This window comes from Dipteris shenzhenensis, chromosome 23, assembly GCF_047967505.1.
Source record: "Dipteris shenzhenensis isolate YYH24624 ecotype China chromosome 23, Dip_SZ_1.0, whole genome shotgun sequence".
NCBI classification, from domain to species: domain Eukaryota; kingdom Viridiplantae; phylum Streptophyta; class Polypodiopsida; order Gleicheniales; family Dipteridaceae; genus Dipteris; species Dipteris shenzhenensis.
The window spans coordinates 9,207,830-9,233,442 of NC_141618.1; the positions used below are offsets into that span (position 1 = coordinate 9,207,830).

The 25,613-nt window shown below is 42.2% G+C and overlaps 1 protein-coding gene across 1 annotated transcript; it reads left to right on the forward strand.

Moving 5' to 3' along the window:
- Positions 1-22,585: 22,585 nt before the first annotated feature.
- Positions 22,586-25,353, forward strand: LOC147886957 (uncharacterized). The gene is made up of 5 exons (XM_087394081.1): positions 22,586-22,727; positions 22,921-22,990; positions 23,128-23,243; positions 23,361-24,423; positions 24,774-25,353. Exons 1-5 carry the CDS (start codon positions 22,586-22,588, stop codon positions 25,267-25,269), a joined length of 1,887 nt encoding a protein of 628 aa, XP_087250207.1. The 3' UTR covers positions 25,270-25,353.
- Positions 25,354-25,613: the final 260 nt, after the last annotated feature.

The following is a 25,613-nucleotide window of genomic DNA, read 5'->3' on the forward strand; positions in this document are numbered from 1 at the left end:
TTGGGGCACATGAGCCAGAATGGAATGAAACTCTTATGCCGTTTGGGTTATGTACCGCATTTGAGTTTCTCTGATTTTGAATTTTGTGAGCACTGTCTCTATGGGAAGCAGACTAAATCAGCCCATAAAAGAAGGGGAAAGAAAGAGTTTGAAATGCTTGATTTGGTGCATTCAGACGTATGTGGTCCCATGCCTACATGGTCATTAGGCGGGGCTGAATACTATGTGACATTCATTGATGATGCAACTAGGAAAGTGTGGGCTTATGCTATAGCTCGGAAGAGTGATGTGTTCCAGGTATTTCAGAAATGGCTGGCCTTGGTTGAGAATCAGTCAGGTAGAACGCTTAAATGCCTACAGACTGACAATGGTGGAGAGTATCTCCCTCATGACTTTCAACATTTCTGTGATACTCGTGGGATTAAGAGGGAGCTTACATCCCCTCATACTCCAGAGCAAAATCCAGTTGCAGAAAAGATGAACCGTACCATTCAAGAAAGGTTGCAATGCATGCTTTCCAATGCAAGTCTTTCTGGTGGTTTTTGGGCTGAGGCAATGAAGACTGCAGTGCATGTGATCAATAGATCACCTAGTAAGAGTTTGGATGGTGGTATTCCTGAAGAGGCATGGAGTGGAAAGAAGCCCTCTTACTCTCATTTGTGTATCTTTGGGTGTGAGGCATATGCACATGTGCCAAAAGAGCTTCGAAAGAAGCTAGATCCTAAGTCTAGGAAATGCATCTTTCTGGGTTATGGTGAAAGTGGAGAGATGGGCTATCGTCTCTGGGATCCAGAAGCAAAGAAGATCATACGCAGCCATGATGTGGTCTTCAATGAGAAGAAGATGCATAAGGCACCCATGAGGGTTGTGGAAATGAGGAGAATCACTTTCCAGGATGTGAATCCACCTACCTATGTTGATAGACAGCAAGCTGTCCATGCACCAAATGTGCAAGAAATGGTACCACCAAGTACTCCCACAGGTATACAATCAAGGGTAGATGATGGATCATCTATTGGTGGAAATGATGAGCCAAATGTGGCTGATATGCAAGTGGGACAGCAAGCTGAAATGCCCTTGAGAAGATCATCTAGAGTGTCTAGACCGCCTGATAGGTTTGTTCCAGGGGTAGACTATGTGATGCTTACTGATTGCGGGGAGCCTTCTTGCTATAGAGAGGCTATGATGCGTGAGGATCAACGCAAGTGGGAGTATGCTATGCAATCAGAGATGAGTTCACTTATGAAGAATAAGACTTGGGACTTGGTTTCTTTGCCACATGGAAAGAAAGCATTGCCATGTAAATGGGTCTACAAAATGAAGGTCACAGGTGATGATGTGCCTAGGTACAGGGCCCGTTTGGTTGCTAAAGGGTTCAAGCAAGAGAAGGGTGTGGACTTTGATGAGATATTCTCTCCGGTTGTGAAGATGACCACACTTAGATGCATGCTTGGACTAGTGGCAGTAGAGGATATGGAGCTTATGCAAATGGATGTCAAGACAGCTTTCTTGGATGGGGATTTGCATGAGGAAATTTACATGGTGCAGCCGGAAGGCTTTGAAGAAAAGGGCAAAGAGCATTTAGTTTGCAAGCTGAAGAAGAGTCGCTATGGTCTTAAGCAAGCACCTAGATAATGGTATCAGAAGTTTGATGCTTTCATTCGGTCCCAGGGTTTTAGAAGGAGTGAAATTGATCACTGCCTCTACACTAAAAGGGCTAAGGATAGTAGCTTGATAATCCTGGCACTATATGTGGATGATATGCTATTGGCTAGCAAGAATACTTATGAGCTAGATGCATTAAAGGCCAAGTTGCATGAGGCCTTTGATATGAAGGATTTGGGATTTGTAGGTCATATTCTTGGTATGCGCATCACGCGTGATCGGAGTAGGAAACCCCTTTGGCTTTCACAAAAAGAGTATGTTACAAAAGTATTGCAGCGTTTCAATATGGAGGGGGGGAAGGCAGTGAGTACTCCATTGCCTCCATATGTGAAACTGAGTCATACAGATAGTCCCAAATCAGATGAGGAAAGGGCCATGATGGCCAAGGTTCCTTATGCATCAGCAGTTGGGAGTCTTATGTATGCTATGAAAGCTACTAGACCAGACATTGCATTTGCAGTGGGAGTTGTTAGCCGGTATATGGCTAATCCAGGAAAGAGGCATTGGGAGGCAGTTAAGTGCATCATGAGGTACATGAAGGGTACTAAGGAGATGTGCATCTGCTTTGGTAAAGGAGACATGCGTGTACTTGGGTACACAGATTCAGACTATGCAGGGCATGTGGATAGTAGGAGATCCACTTCTGGTTATGTGTTCACCTTTGTAGGTGGTGCAGTGTCGTGGATGTCTCACGCACAGAAGTGTGTTGCTTTGTCTACCACAGAGGCTGAGTATGTTGCAGCCACAGAGGGTTGCAAGGAGGCTATATGGCTTGATCGGCTAGTGGGAGATTTGGGGATTCATACAGGTGTACCGACATTGCATAGTGATTCCATGAGTGCTATTCAGCTAGCACGGAATCCGGTCTTTCATGCAAAGACCAAACACATTGAGGTCAGGTACCATTTCATCAGGGAGGTACTTGAGGACAAGCACATAGAGCTTGTCAAGGTTCATACAGATGATAACCCTACAGATATGCTGACGAAGAGTCTACCTAGTCAGCGGTTTGAGTATTGTCGTGTATTGATGGGCATTGGATAGTATGCTCACTGGTTGTTCTCCCTTAAAGGCACATTGTCCTTTAAGTGGGAGGTTGTGGGGGTTAAAGGTCACTGTGCCTTCACCCCAGTTATGTACAATACTCAAACACATATATAAATGAATGAAAAAGAAGATTAGGGTGGTTCTGCACCCACCAAACTTGTGTGGCTCTTTATCTCTCTCTCTCCTTCTTCCGTTCTTGCTTCCGTTGAGAGCACTCTCACCTGAGTCAACATACCACACATCATTGCTTTCTTCTGCACTTGTCATAGAATTGGTCATGTGCTACACCATAAACAGATGCTCATTTCTGTCATCACCCTGTCTACTAGAGGATGCATATTTGCCTTGCTGCAATTTTCTAGTCATAATGTCATTCTGCTTTTTATAGCAGTCTTTAACCATATGAGCCATTTTACCACAGTAGTAGCATTCAACATTGTTGTTTACATTTTGGCCCCTCTGCCATCCACCACAACCTCTTTGGCTTCCCCTGCCTCTAAAGTTAACACGTCCTCCTTCATAGGACTGGTTTTCTTGAATTTGCTGCATATTTTGATTTCTGCCACGGCCTCCAAATCGGCCTACTCTACCTCTGCCTCTACCTCTTCTAGCATTTGAGTAGAAGATAGCTTCTTTTGAAGTTCCTCCTGAAGAAGATGCACCACCATTTCTCTACTCTTCAGAAATTAGAAGAGCAATCAACTCCTCAAAATTAGGAAAATTCTCATGGACAGCAATGGATGTCCGAAATTGTGCATAATCCTTTCCTAGACCATTCAAGGTCACAGAAACTAAATCATCATCTTCCACTAGCGACCCAATAGAAGCAAGTGCATCTGCAATCTTCTTCACCTTCATGTGGTAGTCATTGATGGTCATATTTTCTCTCTGCACATTATGCAACTCCTACTTGAGCTACATTTTCCTGGCTTGCTTATTTGTGCTATACATTTTTGTCAAAGTATCCAATGCCTCCTTCGGCGTGCTTGCATCCTAAATATGAACAATCATAGAATCTGAAATACTGATAGACATCCAGTATATAACTTTTCTGGCTCTCTCATGCCAGCCTTTAAATGCCTGCAACTCCTGTTGATTGGGAACATTAGGAATAATTGGTTCTTGTTCAACTCCAATAATGAGCTCCCAATAAATACTGCTTCAAAAGATCAACTCTGCAACGCCAATTGCTTCCTTTGGTCTCTATTAATGTACTTTGGCATTATGCCGGTAGTCAAGAACGAGAGCATCTCATCATACCATGACCAGGGGCCTTCCGAAACCATTTCAGATTATTCCACCTCGATCTGATCCGCTCGAAAAATAGTCGCGAGTTCTGCATCCGGATACTCATCTTCCACTCCCATTGGCAGCTCCCCAGACTCCAGTCGAGATAAGTAATTTGCTATTGCATTTGCTATTGCATGCTGTGAGCTCGAACGATGAATAACATCAAACTCATATTGCTACAGTAACAACACCCAATGTGCCAATCAACCTGTAAGACTTTGCTGTTCTACTAAGTATAACAATGCGAAATGATCAACATGAAACACGAATGGTCGGGCCAACAAATAATGCCAGAATTTTTTGAATGAATAAATCATGCCCAGTCCTTCTCTTTCCATGATAGAGTAATTATTTTCGATAGTCGAGAGCCATCGACTTGCATGTAGTCGATTGGATGATACCATTTGTTTGCATCTTCCTGCATTAAGACACTACCAACAGCCCTATCCAAAGCATCAACAAATACATGAAAATTCTTCTCCCAATCGAGAGACATCAGCATCGGTGCTCTTGAAAGTTAGATTTTGAGTTGCCAGTAAGCTACGCTCGCACTCCGTAGTCCACAAAAATGCCTTTGGTTTTACATGAGCAAGTGCATTCGAGAGAATCACCATATGAGCTAGGAATCACAAATGTTTGCCATGCCATCAGATTTGTCCCAGGAAGTGCAAGCACTCCTTAGGCGTTGTTGGAGCAAGCACTTGCATAATCACCGCCACTTTGTCAGGATCCACCACAATTGCCTCTTCCAAAATGATGTGACCTAGGAGTCGGCTGCTACGCACTGCGGATGCACATTTCATTGGATTCAAGCTAAAGGATACCTCCGTGCATCGTTGGAAACACTTCCACAAATGCTCCACGTGCTTGGTGAATGTTCCAAACACACTGAGATCATCCAAGAAAATCCGCATGAAGTCTGTCAAGTATGAGCCAAAAATCTCCTGCGTTGCTCCATTGAAAAGTGGAGGGAGCATTTCGCAATCCAAACCACATGACTGTACAAACATAGACTCCCCATGATGTGATGAATGTTGTCTTGGGTTGGTCTTTCAGAGCCATCCTGATTTGATTGTATCCACTATACCCATCCAGGAATGAGTATACCTCATGGCCCACCACTTCATCTAGCATGGAATCCATGTATGGCAAAGGAAAGGGATCTAGTACCATGGCCACATTCAGTTTGCGATAATCTACACAAATCTATAATTTCTTATTCTTCTTTGGCACAATGACAACAGGTGAAATCCATTCTCAGTTCTTGATCGGTGCAATGAATCCCACCTACAGCAAGCGCTCCAGCTCTTCTCGCACTTGCTTGGCCACATGTAGATTAATGCGATAGCACTATATCTTTGTCAGAGTCACATCCGAATTTAGGTTAACTCGAAGCTGGTAAAATTTTGGATCCAATCCTTTCATGTCAGCATAATCCCATGTAAACACATCAAAGAAATCCCTCAGCAGAGCTATCATTTTGCTGCGAAAATCGGCCGTCAGCAACATGCTAATTTTGACTAGCTTAGATGCACCATCGTCCCCTAGATATACCATATCTAGAGCATCTTCTTGCACCCATGTGATTCATATCATGCATTCCTCAAACTCTCTCTCCTACTACAGGAGATCCCATAGATCCATATCCGACCACTGCTGCTGCTTGCTGCTACTCAGTCTCACCTCCTCTGGAACTGTGCTGATGGAACCCGTAAGAAGATTCTGATGCACGTATCTCTCTGTAATGCCTTCCACATCGATGGTGAATATCGAAACCAACTCCGGATTTGCTTTGAGAAAGGCTTCCTCCTCCTCATCCTCCAGTCCATTTGCCATGTTCATCGTCTCGGCCGACATCCAGTCATACCATATCTGCCATGGGTGTTGCCACTGCCATTGTGACCCACACTTTCTTCTTGCCTCTATGCATGAAGATGACGTTATGCTCCCAGTTCTGCTTTACCTTTGCTTGCTGCAACCAAGGCTTGCCCAAGAGTACACTATACTCCGGTGTTGGGGCTTCCATATTGAGCACCACGAATGAGAGCATGAATGGGATGCCCGCCACCTCCAAAACTATTGCCCGTAAGATTCCGAGTGGTCAAACTCGGTGTTGATCAGCCATGCAGACTAAGAACGGCACCGGTTCCCAAGACATCCATCCCATTTCTTGGCAGGTCTTCAAGGTGACTATATTGAACCCCAAACCTCCATCTACCAGAACCTTGTGCTTTTGCTGATATCACCGAAATTCTCATGTCCATTAGAGGGACCACCAAAACTAGAGAGTAATAAGCTTGGCACAGATCCACCTCTTCTGGCTCCGACTCTGTGTGGAGGGAGTGTAACAATTATCGGTGGAATCCAGGAACCAAGTTGAGTACTCTACCCAGCGAAATTTGGATCGGTGCTTCCAGAATGTATTCCAATCCTAGCTCCCTTTGTGGAATACTCGCTCGCTTCTTGGCTTGGTTAGCCACCAACAAGGGAGCTGCTTTGACAGTCATCAGGCCGTTCCCTCGGTGAGTGAAGTTTGAACTTGCCTTGTGCTATCTTTGACTCCGATTGGTGGACATCTGACTTCGCAAACTACACCTTGCGTGACCCAATGGGCACCTTTGCGGACTCAGCCAACTGCATCAAGGGTGGCTCTTTTGTCACCAACTTGCAGACTTGTCACATACTAGCTCCTGTATTGGCCAATCCAGCAGATTGTCGCCTTTCTTGGTGGTCAGCCCCTATAGCTTTGTACCCACATGGGTGATTATACTAATCTCTGGGCATACCAACAGGTCATCCTCAACAATGTGCACCATGGAAGTGCTCAGCATTTTCCCCGTCAACCTTTCTCGCTTCGCTCATTGCTGATCCCATCCTTGAGCATCCAAGCATTCGTTCTGCCAATGGCCTTTGCCTAAACAGAAGTACTAGTGAGTACTTTGTATCTCATCTTGTTCTTGAAATGAATGATTTTTCGCAAAATCTATGAGAGAGACAATAGTGTCATGGGGAAAATTGGCAAGTCACGTCCTGAACTACTTATCCTACCAACATGTGACCTATAAGCTCCCTTGGCTGAGTGCTCTTCTGTGACAATAGTTATCTCTTTTTATCGGATCCTTAAACATTGACATTTTCAAATCTCCTCCATTTTGAAGCAACATGGTTGTCTTCCATCATTTCATTTGGATAGACACGAAATGGCTTCTTCTTCAGCTTCAATCTGCAATGCTTGCATGTGCCACAAATGCATTCCATGTGGTGTCACAGTCTCCCTTTGGATACATCCAGGTGGCCTACAAACTTTGCATTCATAGGGGAGGCATGGCCATCAAACCCCATGAAGCAATGCTCCAACAAGACCAGATCTCAAGTCATTCATAGCTTGCCAGCAGGTCAAATTCTGTGTATTTTGCAACAACAAACATTCCTATCTTTGAGTTTCTTATTGTACCAGGGCTTACAATGCTCAAAGCTCCTCTGCCCAATTGAAATGTCCAGATTTTGATCCATAAACTTGAGATACAATTCCGTCTGCTAACCCAACATGCGGGAACAAAAGAACAGTGAACCTTCTTTTTGCACTACTAAAACAAGACAAAACACAGTCTAATTAAAGTATATAATGAAGCAAAATAAATTTCAACCACCACACTAGTTTAAGACAGTCACAATTTTAACTACCGAGCTTTAGATAGTCACAATTTCAATCATCGGGCTGGTTTAGGACACATTTAAGACAGTCAACCACCAGGATAGTTTAGGACACATTTAGGACCATCAACCACTAGGCTAGTTTAGGACACATTTAGGATAGTTACAATTTCAACCACCGGGATGGTTTAGGACATTGTCACAATTTCAACCATCGGGATGGTTTAGCCTGATGGTCTCAACTTCACATATTAGACAATAGCAAGCATGTTGCTTTTCATTTATGAATTTCACAATTTATGTCAGTAACTACTTGCTGTTTGTCGTGAACTGTTTGTCTTGAACCAATATCGGGCTAGTTTAGGACAATCACATTAAGTCCAAGCCATCCTAGTCTAGAAATAGTAATATATGACCCGAAAGCAAAAATTTTAATTTAATGAATTTAAGTACTAAGAAACACAATAATTTCAACCACTGGACTAGTCAATAACTATTGTTTGTTCAACCATGCTCGTTCAGGACAATCATATAACTGGTGATTGAGCTGAAGTAGCCATGGTTGCATGATGTTCCAACCACCAGGCTGGTTTAGTAAAATAACAATATATTGCTATTCTATTGCAAAATATATTGCTGTTAATTTATGCTCAACCATGCCACCGGGTTGGACAACAGCTAATGTCTGTTCAACCACACTGGCTTAGGACAATCACATACCTGGTGATTGACCTGAACCAGCCTATGGTTGCATGATGTTCCAACCATTGGGCTGGTTTAAGATGACATTGTGCGCCAACATCTTTGACATTGTGCGCCCAAGCCGTTTCTCCTTTGTTTTAGGGGACACCAACATAGCTAATGTCACTTTCTTTGTAGCTAGTTGATCTAAGCTATGCACACCTTTCACTTTCTGTTGGCCATTTTTGGGGTTAGAGAGCATCGCCTCTTGGGCGTGCATCTCCCAAGGTGTTAGTAGGGTTGTTACTCTATGAACTTTATGGTGTAGGCTAAAGCTTGTGAAGACTCAAGGCTAGTAATCACTTGAATGGCCTAATGTTACTGCCTCGAATGCTCCCACCAATCGTGACACCATGGCTCGTGTTCTTTGCTCCAATGGAAATGATCAAATGCATGCATCTACAACTGCTTCTTGCTATTGCTCTGCAAGAAGTCTTATTTCTTCTCGTTGTTTCTCCCTTTGTAGATGTTGCAAAAGTGTCTTCCGTTGCTATTTGATACCAGGCCAGTGCTTTTCTCAACCCATACTCTATTACTTGTGCCTTGACCTAGCTTTTTAGCTTTCTTGACTCATAGCCTCTGTTTGCTTCTCTTGCAAGCAATGGCGAGTTGCATGTTGGCATTAACACCATGGCCACAATTAGTCCATAATAGACCCAAAGAACCTAGCTGGTGAGGCAAGCAAAGAATAGAAGACAACTTACCCAAAAGAAGACAATGGCAAACCAAAGTTTGTGCAAGGTCATGCGAGGTGCGTGTGGGTTGTAGGGTGTTTGTAATGTGGGGACAGGTTGCAAGTACTTAATCTTCCAAGATTTGATGAGCGGGAGGTGTGAAAATTCAAAATTCATAGGAGTAGCAAAATTTTCAACCGCTGGTTTTCCCCCCTTTTGGCGATACACGTCAGTAGAATTGGATATCCCAAACAAGTGCAATGTGGCCTAAAATGCTTCAAAACACAAATAGGCCAAAGGGCATGCTATCGGGTTTGATGTTGTGTATTATGAACTGCAATGACCTTTGGGATGCTTATGAGCCATATAGCAAGCAAGTGCATGGAAAAAGAAACAATTCAAAATTGTAAATAGTGTTGGATTTATTACAAGATCTTTGCACATGCACAAATTGCACTTTTTCAACTTCTTCCATTTTAGGGTGAATCTAGATACCAATACCAATGACTAGAATTGTTTTAAGACCATCATGCAGTAGTCCCACTAGTTTGGATTCCAAATTTTCAATCCGTTTTGGTTTTCAACAAATTAAAAAAAAGTTATGGAGCGTGCCCTCAAATGGGTATGCATCACTTTAGCACAGCATTGGAGGCCCATTAACCCATGCCTAATGTTCTCATTTAGGTGTGTCCTTAGGTTGAGGAGAAGCTGATGTAGTGTAATTTTGAATGATTACTTTGTTGCATGTATGTATAGAACAAAATTTTGATGTTTTAGAATAAATTGCTATATCTTATAGTCTTCAAGATGCATTCTTCACATGCAACATAGCACTTGTAATGCTTTAAAAGTCTTATTCCAAATCCTTATTTTTTGTTCTCATGTTCAATTTGGAATGTGTACTATAACTTGAAGACAAAGTTTGCCGAATTCAGTTGAGCAATGCATAAGTTATGGGTCATGCAAGATACCTATACACAGAAGAGTCCCTGAACCTCACCAAAAATGGCTACACCCAAGCAAACAATGAACCTCACTCAAAATAGAGATTTCTAATAGAATCACCTATAAGACACTTTAACATGGAAGCATTCAGAAGTTAGTGACCAATCCTAATGGGCTATGGATAAAACCACCAATGATTGAGGATAAATGTTCTAGAATATATGCTACTAGCAATAAGCTCCCCAAGAGATTGCATCAGAAAACACAAAGGTTGTTTACTAGCATCTTAAACACTAACAAGTTATGGGAAAGCTATATTGGAGACGCTTCCTTTGTGACTATTGGGATGCAATGATACACTTCTATTTTTGGCAATACTCTACAAGGTTGTACTTGTAGATGCATCATGGACAAATTGATTAACAAGGAGACAAAACACAACTAGCAGCATCAAGGACAAAGTAAGTGGATAAACTAACAACTACAAAAATAGGCAAGCTCATAGGAGGCTATAAATGGCAAGAAGGTAAAGAGGAGAAGAGCTCGATACTTTGATACCATGTTATTAAAGAGGAGTTCACTATGACGAAGAAGACTCAATGTGGGATAGTGAGAAGATGGAGACACCACACAAATAGATAAGGATCAACACATCAAGCTTGTATTGACCATTAGCCTTGTAATGATAAGGCTCCTAGGTGCTCCACAAAATACACCAAGGTCTCACCTAATACATAAGCAATCAAGGTTGCACAATCCTGTCTAGGGTATGAACATCTAATCATCTTGATGATAAAATCTTAATAGTCTAGACATGACAACTTGACCTAGACCTATGATGTGGTATTAGATTGTGGGTCTTGACAAGATGTTAGATTGGGGAACCTTGAAACACCATATTTGTGCATGGATATCATTCTTTAAAGACCACCAATGGAATATTTGGTTTACCATGTATCAGCATTCCTCCATCTAAAATGATTGTTTTGTCCCTAGAGACATTTTTTGGAGACTAGAAGGTCTTTGTTCCTCCACTAGTGAGATTGAAGGTCTTTGTTCCTTCACTAGTGAGATTGAACCTAATAATTGGGCCATAGATTCTATATCCATATGCTAAGGTAGTTATTTGACACTATTAGTCCTATTTATTTAGGGTGGTAATGAGGGATTCGATCTCTACATTTTTGGAGGCATCAATGACCATAGGCACTCCAATATGCATCAAAGCATAACTCAAAGGGGCCAACATTATTTTTTACACTTAAAGAAGTAGAAAGGCAATAACACTGGAGTAAAAATCCTTCAAAGTCCACAAATAATCTATTCACACATTCAAAATGAGTGAATATAGAAGCTCTTAGCATGATTCAGAACATAAATTTAGCCAAGTATAGTGTAGTAAAGAAGTGTAAAAGAATATGTGCTTGCAAGTGCCACTCTTAGGTAATACAATGCATGAAACAAGACAATAATACTAAATAAGATCATGTAGCAGCTACGCACATAAAAAGATGCACTAAGGAGAGTGTGAAATAGCCCCAGACTCACAACAACTAGTTGAATGTAAGGCAAGGTGATAACATATAGTAGCTAGTATGACATGTAAAAGGCTCTAGTATATCAACAAAGAAAAAGAGTTGAGATGCTAATCCAATAATTAAGTTATGCTATAAGCTTGTAAGCTAGCAACAGTAAATAAGGTGATAACTTGGTTAATAACAACTTGCTTATTTTGGTAAGCTAGTAAGCTAGCAAGCATAGGGACATGCCAATATTTTAGAATAGAACATAATAAGACAATATGCTTGATTATACTAGTAAGCTACCAAGAATAGAGACCTAACAATCTCTTTGGAGTCGATAAGCAAAAACAAACTTCTAAAATTTTCTAAATAATGCAAAGGCCTTGGATTTAAAAAGTGATGATAGCAATTATTTGCACCATCCCCCTCTGCAAAGGTCCATTTGTGCCCCTTCAAAAACTAGGATAGCAATATTTCACATCCATCCATGCCGTTCCCCTCTTTAAAGGCCCATTTATTAATACTCTTATTCAAACCATTCCCCTCTTCAAGTATTTATTCAGGCCATTCCCCTCCTTAAGTTCCATTTATTAAGTATTTGTTCACACAATTCCCCTCTTCAAAGGTAAGCAATGATTCCTCTCTTCAAATGTCCACTTTTTCCCCTTCAAAAGCCACCTCATAAGAAAGAGACACTTTGCATCCCTATGCGTTGGCCTACTTCCTTAACCTGTGCTCAAATTTCAAAATTTTTACTCCTTAGAACATAGATATCTTTAATTTGTCTCCATTTAAAGGAGAAATTTGAAATGTTGAGTCCATGAGTGGTCCTTTTAGTTTTGGCTTCAAGATTTTTAAAATTTTGAAACCTTTTTTCTTCAAATGTTCTATTAGCACTCAAATTTTCCATGTTCCAAGATCCCTATCTCCTTGCACCCTAAGTGTCAATTCAGACTTAGATATATTTAAACCCAATTTGAGAGTAGATTCAAGCACTACAAGGCTCATTGTGCAACTAGTCCAATTGGGAACTTCCATAGTGAATTGGATTAAGAGGATGATGTGTAATTAATATTGTTTAAGTAAGGGGGACTCTTGTTTGTGGTTGTTGGCTCTTTCCCATGGCTTTCATAGGAAGAGCAGGGTATTCTCAATATGCAGGGTTCCAAGGCTTTTTGTCACCTATAGATATATCTGGGTTGTTGTTTGTAGTATATGTGTAGCTTAGGACCTCGAGTCGTATTCCAATGAGAGATGTAGGCTTAAGTGTGGTAAGCAAACATAGTGCATGCATGTGTAAAAGGAACGTGTATCATCATGGTTGACGTAATGAAGGCTGTCACTTTCATTGGGGGTTGCAGGGTTTAGGAGGAGTTTAAGGTTTAGAAGGAGGTTCCAAGGTTTAGAAGGAGGTTCCAGGGTTTAGAAGGAGATTCCAAGGTTTAGAAGAAGTTCCAGGGTTAGAAGGAGGATCCAAGGTTCAAGGTAGAGTACATGGTTGAGAACTCGTCTCCCTCATAGATCATGGAGGTTAAGGGTTGAGGAACTAAGGGTTTACGGGGAGCATAAGAGTGGGAGAGGAAGAACGTGTAAGAGCATGGGGGAAAGAAGAGAGGGGAGGGAGGAGGAGGAGGGAGGAGAAGAAGGGAGGAGAAGGAGGAGAAGGGAGGAGGAGGAGGGAGGAGGGAGGAGGAGAAGGGAGGAGGAGGGAGGAGGAGGAGGGGAAGGGAGGAGGAGGAGGGAGGAGGACGAGGAGAAGGGAGGAGGAGGAGGGAGGAGGAGAGGGAGAGGATGGGTTGCAAGGTTGGAGGAGAGGGAAGGAGGAGTTGCAAGGCTAAGACATGCTTTTGGACATGGAGTGCAAGGAAGCATGGACACTTGAGACAATTGCTTGGAATACCAAAGTAGAACTCAACACAATGCCCCAAAGAGTGTGGGATTCATTCCATTATGGGGTATTTATACAAGTTGGAGAGCTTCTCTCTCTGCATGTAGGAATTTTAAGACATTCTCTCTACATGTAGAACTTGCATATAGAAGTTGCATGTAGGAGTTGCAAGTTGCATATAGCAATTGCATGTAGAACTCGCATGTTGCATGTAGGAGTTGCATGTAGAACTCGTATGTAGAACATGCATGTAGGAGTTGCATGTAGAAATTGCAAGTAGAACATGCATGTAGGAATTGCATGTAGGAGCTGCATGCAGAACTCACATGTAGGAATCGCAAGTAGAACTTGCATGTTGAGAATTCCTAAGAGAGATTATTCCTAGCCTTATGCAAGTGCAAGCGGAGCTTTTTCGCTACTCTACACACACATTCTGTACCACCTAAGTCCATGTTGACACAAAGACAACATACTCCCGGATCCATTTTATTAACCATCCTCGGGTTATGGCTTATTGCGAGCATGTAGCTAGATTGCCATGCCTTTAGTCCAGTGGCTATGGAACTTGTGTCATGCCAGTCGATCCTGCTGTAAAGCCTTGGCACCATACAATTTTTGCTCAGGTTCTAGGTAGCTTGTATCCACCATTTGTTCAAACAGAGATATGTGGCGTGCTTCTAAGAAGATCACTCTTTGATAGAGTCGGCTAGTAATCTGAGCATCGACCCATTCATTGGGATTGAAACTGAGTGGAGGCAAATGGGTATCGAGGTAACATGAGACCTCTAGAATGAATTCCAATGTTTTGCAGAAGATAGCACTTCGGCGAAGGAAGCGATCAATGTTGCCATGCATTATTTGCTCATGCTGTTAAAGTGCTCGGATCATTGTGCCTTGGATATTCCATTCTACACTAGAGTATGGTTCGATCATTGGCCAATTAATGGTGCGATCTTCATCCAAAGTGTATATGTTGTCTTCCCATTTTTTACGTCGTGGAATTGCATAGAACTTGGGATGGGTTATGAGACATGGAGGTACACATAGGTACTCTTTCAAGAAGATTACACCAAAGAGCTTGGGATGGCACCAATTAGGTTGGGGATCCAACTTGCTTATCCAACCTTCACTAATTTGATGCTGACAAAGGTTGGTAGGAAAGTTGTCCAGGGTCCTTGTCCAGGGTCCATCCACCTCGAGTTTTCATATCACGATATTTGCTCCAAAATTCCTTGATGGGATTACTGGGAAGTGGTATCTCATCAAAATCATACCCATCATTGGAACTTGGCATGGGAGTACAAATTGGATTATCTGAATCCTGATATTCAAAATCAAATACTGTGTTTTTTTCTACTGATGGAAGCACAAGTAGTGTCAGAGGTGATGACGGGGCAGGGAGAGAATCTAGGGACATGGGGGAGAAATATGGAAGAGTGTTAGTTGTGGAAGGGGGAGCAGAGGGGAGGGGGGGAAGAACTGGGAAAATGGTTTGAGCAGCTTGGTAATCCTCAAGGGTAGGATTAGCAAGGGAAGGGAAGAAGCTAGGTGTGAGGGGCTCGTAAGTTTGTGACAGTTGGGTTGGTTGAAAATGGTGAGAGGCATGAGCAAAGAGACGATGGAGGGAATAGATGTTAGGATGGAGCTCGAGGAAGGTTTAAAGGGTGGTAGGCATAGGGCTCGGAATGGGGAAGAGGATGGAGGCAAGATGTGAAAAAAAAAGTATGAGAGGGATGGGTGCACTTTTATAGGGAAGGAGGGGGAGATTTGGATTTAGTCAAACACATGTGCACCTTTGAATTTGTCCACATTTGAGTAGTCAAATACATGTGCAGCTTTGAATTTGTCCACGTTTGACTAGGGAGGTGGTTTTAATTTTTCTTTTGGGTTATGGCATTTAGAACCTTTAATCATTGATTGCCCATAACTTTTGGTGGTTGTGTCAGAATGTGCTTCCATAAAAAGGAGAAATGTTCAAAATTTCAAGCTCTACACTCTGACAACCATCACATGGTCTGATTTATTCCTTAAGGTGCTGCTTTTCCAGAAAACATGCATTTTCCTAAACCGATAACGAAGAGTTTCAACTAGAAAATTTTTTAATTTATTGAGTTGGAAAAATAGGCCACATTCAATTCTACAACATCGTATTAGAGTACAATGGCTCATGTGCATGTAGGCGTGTATTGGTAGCTCATCCTCCATATGGAAGTTGGGATTGTGATATCGCATGTGGCCATATTAAGAAGTGGCAATCCACTTGGCATAGACGATAGCATACAAATAGCAAGAAAGGTGTATAGATTGCCATATTAAGAAGCAGCAATCTGGTTACCATAGATGATAGCATGCAAATAGTAAGAAAGGTGTACAGATTTTCAAATTATAGACTCTAGGCCATGTAGCAATAGCGGTGTTGACATCTTTAAAGAAGAGCACCCAAAGGACATCGATGGATGACTTGGCACAACATGCAAGAAGAAACACGTGTCACGTGCTTGTGGATTAAGCCTCACAAATAGTACAAGCATGGTGGTAGTGGTACACTTCCCTCTTGCAAGCCCATCATCATGGTGCTGGCATCTCAATATGTACCCCCCTCATGTTCTTGGATTAAGTGAGGGTGTTGAAACCTCCAAATGAGGTTAAGGGTAAATAAAAGCACTGAGGTTCACAAGGAACCATTTGAGGGGCTACCACATGACGCTAGTGTCTCAGATTTATTCCATATACAAAGTGGGTGGTTGATTATCTAAGCATATTTGGCATTGAGGTGTGGTCCATGCCCATCATCCCATGCACATTTCTTAGGATGGGACATCTTAGAGAGGCTAGTTGGTGTGTGATAGTGAATGGGATATGTAGAAGTGCCTAGATGAATGTAAGCTAAGACACCAACAATATGTGTCTCCATTATCAATGGATCCATCAATTCGGTCACATCTAGTTCCACAATAAGGATGTAAAACTTATAATGGTCAAAGTTATAGAGCTAATCAAGCAAGTGGAATGAATACAATGATTTTTGGGTATTAATTTCTGCTAAGTGATGTATGCCTTGAGGTGCAAATGGCACTTTGAGACATCTACCTTGGATTGTGCAAGAGGGGATTGTGACAAGAATGTGTGCACTCTTAAAAGGCTAAGTGAAGGCTTTGATGGCCCAAGAGGGAGCCTCTATGTAAAAACCCCATATAGCAAGTGCGATCAAGGGGTATTAAAAAAAACGCCTATTTACGAATTTTTATAACCCATATACACCCCTTCTATAATATTTGAGATGGTTAAAGTATCCCTTATGTATGAAAATTTTCATGTTTTGAATTAAAAAACCTGTTATGTATTTATATTTTCTATAACTCCATAAAATTATAAAACCCCTTCCATTCATCGCACGTGCTATCTTACATATTTTCTTAGTTACCCCCCAGAAGAGGGAGTTGAAAAGAACCTGTGCACTCTTGTAGGGGCTACATGAAGGCTCTAGAGTTTCCATAGTCTAGCTATACAAGCAACTGTGAAATGGAAATATTTCAAGTGTTTGCTAGGCATGATGATCAATATGCAAGAGCTTAGTGAAATGGCCCACGCATTTGATATTAGTGTAAGCATGCTATTGTAACTCATTCATTTTGATTTGTAAAAACTATGCAATTTTATTTTCTTTTAGTTAACAAAAAATTCCCAATTTCATGCAATAAAGAAAAACACTATGAAGATGCTTAAAGTATGAGTATGTCAACTTAGTAGTATAAGAATTTTTTAGTCATTGACAAACTTTCATCCAAATTGGAAGAAAAAGTTGAGACTTATGATATTTCAATCATGAAACGGTTGTCTTTTAATTAGATTTCCCAAGGTTTTATAACATTTATCAATCCACACTCCTTATGCCTTTCAACATCTACTAAAAGTGAATAGGAATTGAATATGTGCTTTAGGATCCCAAGGGGTTGAACCCAAGGACCTACAGATGAGTCTTATATTCCTCTCCCTTTATACAAATTTGAATTTAATGAACTTTGACTACCTTTTATATGTATATTTATGTGAATTTACCAAAATGTTTAACCCATAATGTATGGTTGTACATTTTTAGGTGCTCTCATCTAGTTTAGGGTCTTTCATTTTCCTTTTAAAAAGTGAAAAATCTCAAACTCATTATGTTTAAATTGGGCCTTTCCCATTTGATTCACACAAATTTATAAGGTACGTGTACAATGTACGTTCCTTTTACACATGCAAATCTCACATTTGTTATGTTTCCTTGGACCTTTCACATTTACTTTACACAAACATGTAAGATGTCCATAAGACTTATACCTTGTGCATTCATTTGATCTTTCATAAGATGTCAAATTCATTTTTTGGGATTCCAAACTCATTCCAAAGAGGTACACTATTAATTTTCTTAATTCTTCTTTAAAGACATTGCTCATGCATTAAAGCCCTATATTTATTACCTTTCCATATTTCTCATTTTACATTTACAAGGTGCTATAAAGGACCTTGGAAAAATAAATGGTATTGAGTGCCTTTTAGTAATTTAATGTTCTTCCGCATGTTTATGTACACCCAAAAAATTTTCATTTAAGTGTTATCCATATGTCAATTGTTGAAATTCCGCTTACCAAGATTTACACACTTCGTGTTGAGAAAAAAGAAAAGACTCAGTTTGTGCATATAGCATGATGTCAATGTGGAACGTTTCTTTAAGGGCTACTTAAAAGCTATACAAAATATTGAGGACTAGAGCGTAAACATCCTTGAAGAATACATTATAAAGTCTAGCTACTAGCGACATGTGATAGCCATTATTGCCCTAGGAGCAATATACAAGTGAATCCTTTGCATTGCAAGAAGATGGGATATTGGCAATGCTGTTGATTTGAAAAGGAAGGAGACAAGTCGTTTAAGATTTCATGAATGGACTAATTTAAAATGTGAATTAAAATCCTAGGGATCTAAAATGATGATGTAGCAAAGCAAGCCTCCATGATGGTATCATTGAGTGGGGTTAGAAGGTCTATCTGCTGATAGAGCTTGGGAACAAAGCTTTCAATTTTGAAGGAAATAATAAGAGACGCCCATAGGAGGTTGGAACCATCCAAGAAGCTCGCAACGAGGAGAATACATAAATAAAGGCTTTCGAGAAATCAAACAATACACGTTTGACTTGAATTTAGAGTGGAAGAAACAAAAAAGGGGTTGTCCTTGTGAGATAGCATTTCTTTTTCAAGGCATCAGAATGGACAATAGGAAAACACATTGAAACATGGTACTGTCATCTTGTCGGCTAAAACAAGACATGTTTGGATTTGATAAGACGAATTATGCTCTCAGATTTGACATTCTTAGCTAGCTTTAGTGTTGAGGTTGATCTTTCTCTAATGGAATCTAGTTGCTCACCTTTTTCATACTAGAAATGTTTTCGTTCCTTCTCATGAAGATGAATCTAAACTTTGGTCATGTTTACATTGGTCAAACTATTCCATGCAAGAAATGTCAATGGTGACTCACTCATGTAGCACCTAAGCAAGCAAAATCAAAGTGCAACATATAAAGCCATTATTTTTTGCATTGGTTTGAGAATCCACTTTCATAGTGCATGGTAATGGATTAGTAATGAATTCCAAGCAATACGATGTTTAGAAAATGCATTCAAGTTATAAACATTAATGTAAGGTTTTAATTCAAATTTAAAATAAGGAAAGCAAAAACTAAATGTTCTTTTTCTAGCACAATTTCACACAAAGTCCTCAAGGCATGATGTGATGTCAATTTTTTTTGTCTTACTCCTTTATGATATCTATGGGCTTGCTTATACACTTTGAATTGATAATGGTATCACCATTAGTTTATTTTTTATAGAGTATTATGCCTTTCCCCTATTTTTAAGCACAAACATATGCAAGGGCACGTTTAAGGACTCCCACACTTTGATTCAATATTACATCCCACATGGTCATCGTATTCAAGATCGCATTATCTCACCTTAACATTAGAGTAAGCATAGAGCATTTGACATCAGATGATATCAACACTACCTGTGAGGGGATACACTAAACAAAAGCTTGGTTTTTAGAGTGGTTAAGCCCTTGTAAAAAATAGGTGGATTAGTGTTGCTCATCATTATTCAACAAATGTTTTTAGATGGAAATAGGAAGGAATAAATCTAAGTTGCTAACACAATGCATCCAAGTGTTTTAAAGTGAAAGAATTTGATACACTATAGATACTTTTAATAAAAGATGAGTGCCAATCTTCCCAACCCCTTGAAGTCTCTTGTCCGAGGACTACGAGAGTATGAGGGGTCAAAAACCCAAACAATACATAGCTATATCTGACATAGCTATGATAGGGCTTGTTAACCCAGAAGAACCATTGCATGACTATTTATTTGGTCTTTGTTAGAAAGGAGGGACCCTAGTAGGATAAAATATAAAAAAATATGATCTTAGCTTTTCTATACAAGATATACTCTCTGAAACAAGAATAGAAGCTGACAACACCTACTAGAAAGCCAATTGAGAATACACGTGTGTCGAGCTAGCAAGAAGGTAAAGGGTGGCAGAAGTCTGAGCTCATTCCCCGATGGCTGGGAGTCGAGAGCATCCAATAAAGAAAGTCATGTGTGGTGTGTTTCTAAATCAAAGATGAGAGGTGATCCAAAGAAATCATAGTGTTATCATAATGTCTTTGGCCAGTAGCAAGGCATAAAGAAGGCTCCTATTTGATTGATTTGGAGGTGGCCACTGGCTTCATGGCTCTTCTTTTTGGCCCACCTTGGGTAGGTCTATGTGGAGGTTCGCTTCTCTAAGAAGCGAAATTTAGTATTTTCGTTTTGTGAAAGTCCTGCTTTGTCCAACTCCACACTTGCTATTTCTTTTCCTTGAAATCCTCCACCTTTTGCTGGGCTTTTGCTCTCCTCTCTCTCTCTCTCTCTCTCTCTCTCTCTCTCTCCCCCTTACCTTTCTTCTCTGTCTCGAGTCTCCCCTTATCTTTCCTGGGGGAAAAGGCTATAGCAATCGGTTTTGGCTTGGAGATGATAAATATTCTATATTGGGTTGGTCGGGTGGAAGTGTTGGACGGGTTTTGGATTTTTGTGGGTGATTTCTCTTAATTCCCATTGGTTGGGACATGCCATCTCCACCTTTTCCTCCCTCTTTTTCTCTCCTTACTATTTCACTCCCTACTTTCTATTGGTCCACTCCCTACTCTCTCTCTCTCTCTCTCTCTCTCTCTCTCTCTTTCCCCCCACTCCCAACCTCCACACCTGCTGATGCAGCCAATTGCTCCTCCTCACTTTTGCTTCTAGGCCATAGGGCAGGCCATTTGAATGTCATTTAACTTGTTAACTCTCGGACAGGCCTTATCAGCTTGTTGCAAAATTCTTCCTCCATCGACTAAATCTACCTAAAATTTCGCCTAGCTTAAAGTTTGCCAAATTGGCTCAGATTTCTACAGAGGTTTTAGCAGTGAATCTGAAGTCAACTCCTACAATTCTCTCATTGCTCGAAAGGATGGAAAATTCCAGCCATTCTGAGTTGGCACTGGGCAGCAGCTTTGTTTGTTGTTAATAAGGAAAGGAAGGGATGGGAATTCCAGGCTCCAGCCATGATGATTCAGACATACCTCGTCAGGCCTAAGTTGACAGTCGCGACTCGCTCCCTTCCTTAGTTTAGCAGGAAATGATGAAGGTTGAAACCCCAGTTCATGATGATCAAGCTGAATTTGTCAGCCTATAAGTTGCCAGGGAAATGGTTGCTCAGGCTCGTCTAGCAGACAGCAAACGAGGAAAATTCAGACCAACCGAGTAAATACTAACAGCTTCGTTTGCTTCGAAATTGTGGAGGGATTAAGCAGCATGTCGGGCATCGATTAGTGTAATCGGAATGGGGTAAGGCTCGACGGGTAAAACCGGGCTTTTACGGTGAGTCGATAGATTTGGTGACATCGTATACAGCAATGGAAGCTGCGATCCAGATGCAAGGAAATATTTTACTGGAGTAGTGCGCATGCATGTGGGTAGTGACAGCTCGGGAAGAGCGACGTGTTTGTTTGGCAGCTTGTTCGATGTTGCACTGGAACATTTTCAGCGTCACGCACAGTCGCTAACCTGTGGGAGAAATATCCGTTGAGGTACTAGAAGCGAGATTAGTGGTAGAATTTGAGGCTGGCTATGGCGGATCAGAAGCCGGTTGACGATGATCATGATTCATAATCAGCATGAGCTTGCTTGATCGAATCACACGTCGTCTCTAATTCCACAGGACGACGACGACAAAACTATATAAATTTGGCAAGTTTGTCGGGTGCTTGCTCAATCAGTAGTATCCGATACTCTCAGTCCCACAATCAGAGCTTCGCAGCAAAAAAATCGCCTGCAAACTTTGTTTATCCATCACCTCCCTCTAGTGAAAAAATCTGTCTTAATGGGCCTCCTCCTTCCGTCTCACTTCCATCACCCTCACTCTCACTGCTCAGTGCTCACCCTCATCTTCTGATCCATAGCCATCATTCCAGTCTACTCTTCTCGAGCTCTTTATCCTCGATTCATCGCCATCAAATCCCATACCGGACGTTGCAACTTGCAAAACAGTCCCCTCTCTCTCACTCGTTATGTAGCTGGCTAGCTACGCTAACTGCTAGCCCTGCCTCCTCCTGAGTCGTCCATGACTCCATGCCCCCCATGTCCGGTTTCTGTCTTCATTTCGCGCTCCGCTTGCAGGCTGCATTTCCCACCTGCCCCTCCTGCTGCAGCGTCTTTTTTTATCACCAACCTGTGCGAGCTGTGAAGTCCGTGACTCTAATAGCCTTATCATTGTGCGCAGTAACTGTAGTCATCTGTGCTTATTGGGAGCGGCCACTGGGATTTTTGATGCCAGTACATCCATAACTCCCAAACAGATCGAATTTTCCTTTGAATACCGTGCTCTTTCCCGCTCCGTGACTCGAGACCCAGCTCCTGATGACACTTGAGGAGCTGAACAACGAAGAATGGTAGAGAGACCGCTCGTGCGAGAGTGAGTGAGATCTCAACCTGAGAGAGAGAGAGAGAGAGAGAGAGAGAGGGGGGGGGGGGAAGAAACCAGTTCCTTCAGCAATTGCGCAGTAATAAAGGTGTTTGGATATTTGGACTCGTTCAGCGGAAGAGCATGGAAACCATCCCTGCTCCCACTAAATTTGCACGGAGAAAGGTTCACGTTGTGTACTACCTCAGTAGCGGAGGACATGTAGACCATCCACATTTGATTGAAGGCTCGCTACAACCTAGTCAAGAGGGGCTTCGTCTGAAAGGTGAGGACAGATAATTGCGATCCTTAAGACATCTCCGCAATTCGTACTGAATGCATGGGGGAGATTTTTGAATTCATCAACGGACTGCTCCAATGTCGCATTGCTGTAGCTAAAGAATCGGAATCGTTCTAGACTTGTGTTTGATTTTTTTTCATTTAACGATGCTGTTTGTGGTGGAGATTTCGGTGCGTAGACTTCAAGAATTGGCTAGCTGTGCTGCGAGGAACAGGCATGCCCAATTCATTTTCCTGGTCTTGCAAGAGGTTATCTGCTCACTCATATTCTTCCCATTCCTTCTTCCAAATACGCCTCCCAGATTATCTCTACACCGGTGGCTGATGAGCTTGTGCTAGTGTCATCCCAGCGATGACATTCGATTTTTCTGTGCTCACCTGTGCAGGAGTTACAAGAACGGCTACATATGGCACGACTTAACGGATAACGACCTCGTTCAATGTGTTTACAGGAACGAGTACGTGCTCATGGGTTCCGAAATTCGTGATCTTCGGCAGTCAGGTAACTGGTTTGATGATTCCTGGTGTTTTGCGATACTTACATTTTTCGTAGACACCGTTCTCGGAATGTCTCAGGACTCTTTTGAGTACTGATGCGCTGCTCTAAATGCCGGAGTAGATTCGTGCAAATGCTCCAAATCACTATCCAACAGCCCGACTAAGAAGCATGCCCCAGAGGAGAGTCGGCTGAAATTGCAAGAGGTCCTGGAGAATCAACATTTCAAGAATTCACCGGGGAAAGGGCTTGAACTGGCAGAGGCTGCTAGACCCGACGACTTCTCGCAGGTGAGCCTGTACTCGCCATGCTACAGCGACAGCCAGGTATTGGGGAAGACGCACAGCGAGGTGCAAACCGGCAGAAGTTTCACGGATTGTGAACTTGACACAGGGACGGCATCGGACGATCTACTGTCTCCCATAAGAACGAACAAATTGCTGCTGCAAAGCGAAGTGAAAATGTACAAGGCTCGGGCTCTGGCGTTGGTGCCCGATCAAGGAACGGATGCAGCAACGCAGACTGGAGAGAGCAAGCGTTGTTCCACAGAAGAGGCCCTGCCGTTGCAGCTGTCCGCCTTCTTACAGGCAGATGCTAAGAGATCGGGTAACCGTGATGGACCGCCACCGAAGGAAGCTTATTACAGCAGCGGAGCGTCAACCAAGAGTGACTTGCCCTTCTCTCCATCTTCGATTTCGATTCAATCTACCATTCCAGAAACTAGTCCTGGATCGGCAAGGTCCGTGAGGAGCATCAATTCCACTCGGTTCGGTAACCAGGATCATCTATGTCCTACTTCCAGGTCAGCGAAGCTTTCAAGCTCGCAGATGGTGAAGCAGCTGCTATCCTGCGGCACCGTGGACATCAACGAGTCGAGCATCTTCCATCTGAAGTCTTTCAGCATCCATCCTTCAACTGGAAACGCTCAGCAATCCCCTCGGGCACATGGTGGAGAATCGATGATCAGCAAGTCGTGGCTTTGCAGGCCTTGCGGAAGCTCCTGCATTCCGGATAGCAGGTCGGTTTCAGGCCAATCTGTGAACGGGTCTGTCAAGGAAGTGATGCCAAGCAGTCCGGATTCGATGGCATCCATGAAAGGCGGTCTAAGGGGAGGGAGCTTGTCGTCCTCGCGAGTGTCCCCTCCAATCATTGATGTGAGCCGCTCGTCTGGGAGCCCGGGGCTGAGGTACAACGTTAAACGTAAATTAGGCTAAGTGGAGAGAATGATCAGTGAGATTCATATAGCTTAGCTGACTTACGATTTGATGGGAGATGTTAAGCTGATTGTTGATTTGATGGAGACGGAACTTTGAGTGGGATTGAGTGATATTGCCAAGACTTTGGGCCAGCTCGGGGCTCGCCATCAGACTTTGAGTTGGTTCTGTGACTTCTGTCAGTCTTTGCATCAACTCGCGAAGCTAAAAGCCTAAACAGCATCACTCAATCCTGTTTACCTCGTCGTTACTACTCACTAACCTTTACAATTCCTCTGAGCGTCCTCATAGGATCTTAAATTAACTCAGTTGCTTGTCGCAGGAGTTCAAAGGTTGCAGCAGATCGAGATCAGCAGGTAGCTCGACAAGCGTGGAATCCGGCAAGCAAGAAATCTCTACTGATGGGTTCGATTGTCCAAGGCAGCGCATGGGGCGAAGGATATAGAGGGGAACAAAATGCATCAAGCTCAACGACAGGTTACGAAACGGGTAGCCCTGCATTAACGAGAACAGCTGGAGATAATCGAGCTATAGCTAGGAGCTATGGAGGAGCTGCTGCAGATGTGGATGATCATCAACAGCAGCTGATCAAGAAAAGCATTTGCGATGCCAACAACAACAGAAACAATATGGCATGCCGGCAATTCAGCAGCTGCAGCTCACGAGCATCGACTGTATGTAGCTACACCGATTCCAACTACGCATTCGACGATGGTTGCGAGAAGCTGGGGCTGTCGAATTTAGGGGACGTGGTGTTAACGATCAAAACTGGTTCATCATCGTCGTCCTATAAAAGATCCGACAAGGTGCCAGTTTAAAGTGTACGTAAAGCAAAGCGACACCTCGCTAGCGAAATGGTTGTTTGTGTACTTCGCCACGAGAAAGTATTGCTACTTAACATATACAAGATTGGATACAATTTCCTTTACTTTTGTGCCCTTTTATTTAAGGCTCTTGCTGCTAGAGAGGAGCTGCAGGTTAGACTAGTAAATAGACAATGATCCAGCCAGATATAGAAACCACCCCAAGAATATATTTCCATCCAAAAAACTATGGACACAATACAAAAGATAGATCTAGAGTCCCACCATGATGTGGTCCTCTGATCTTACCACAAGGTACTTCTACTATCTGTCGGATATCTCTAGATCATTGAGCCTGC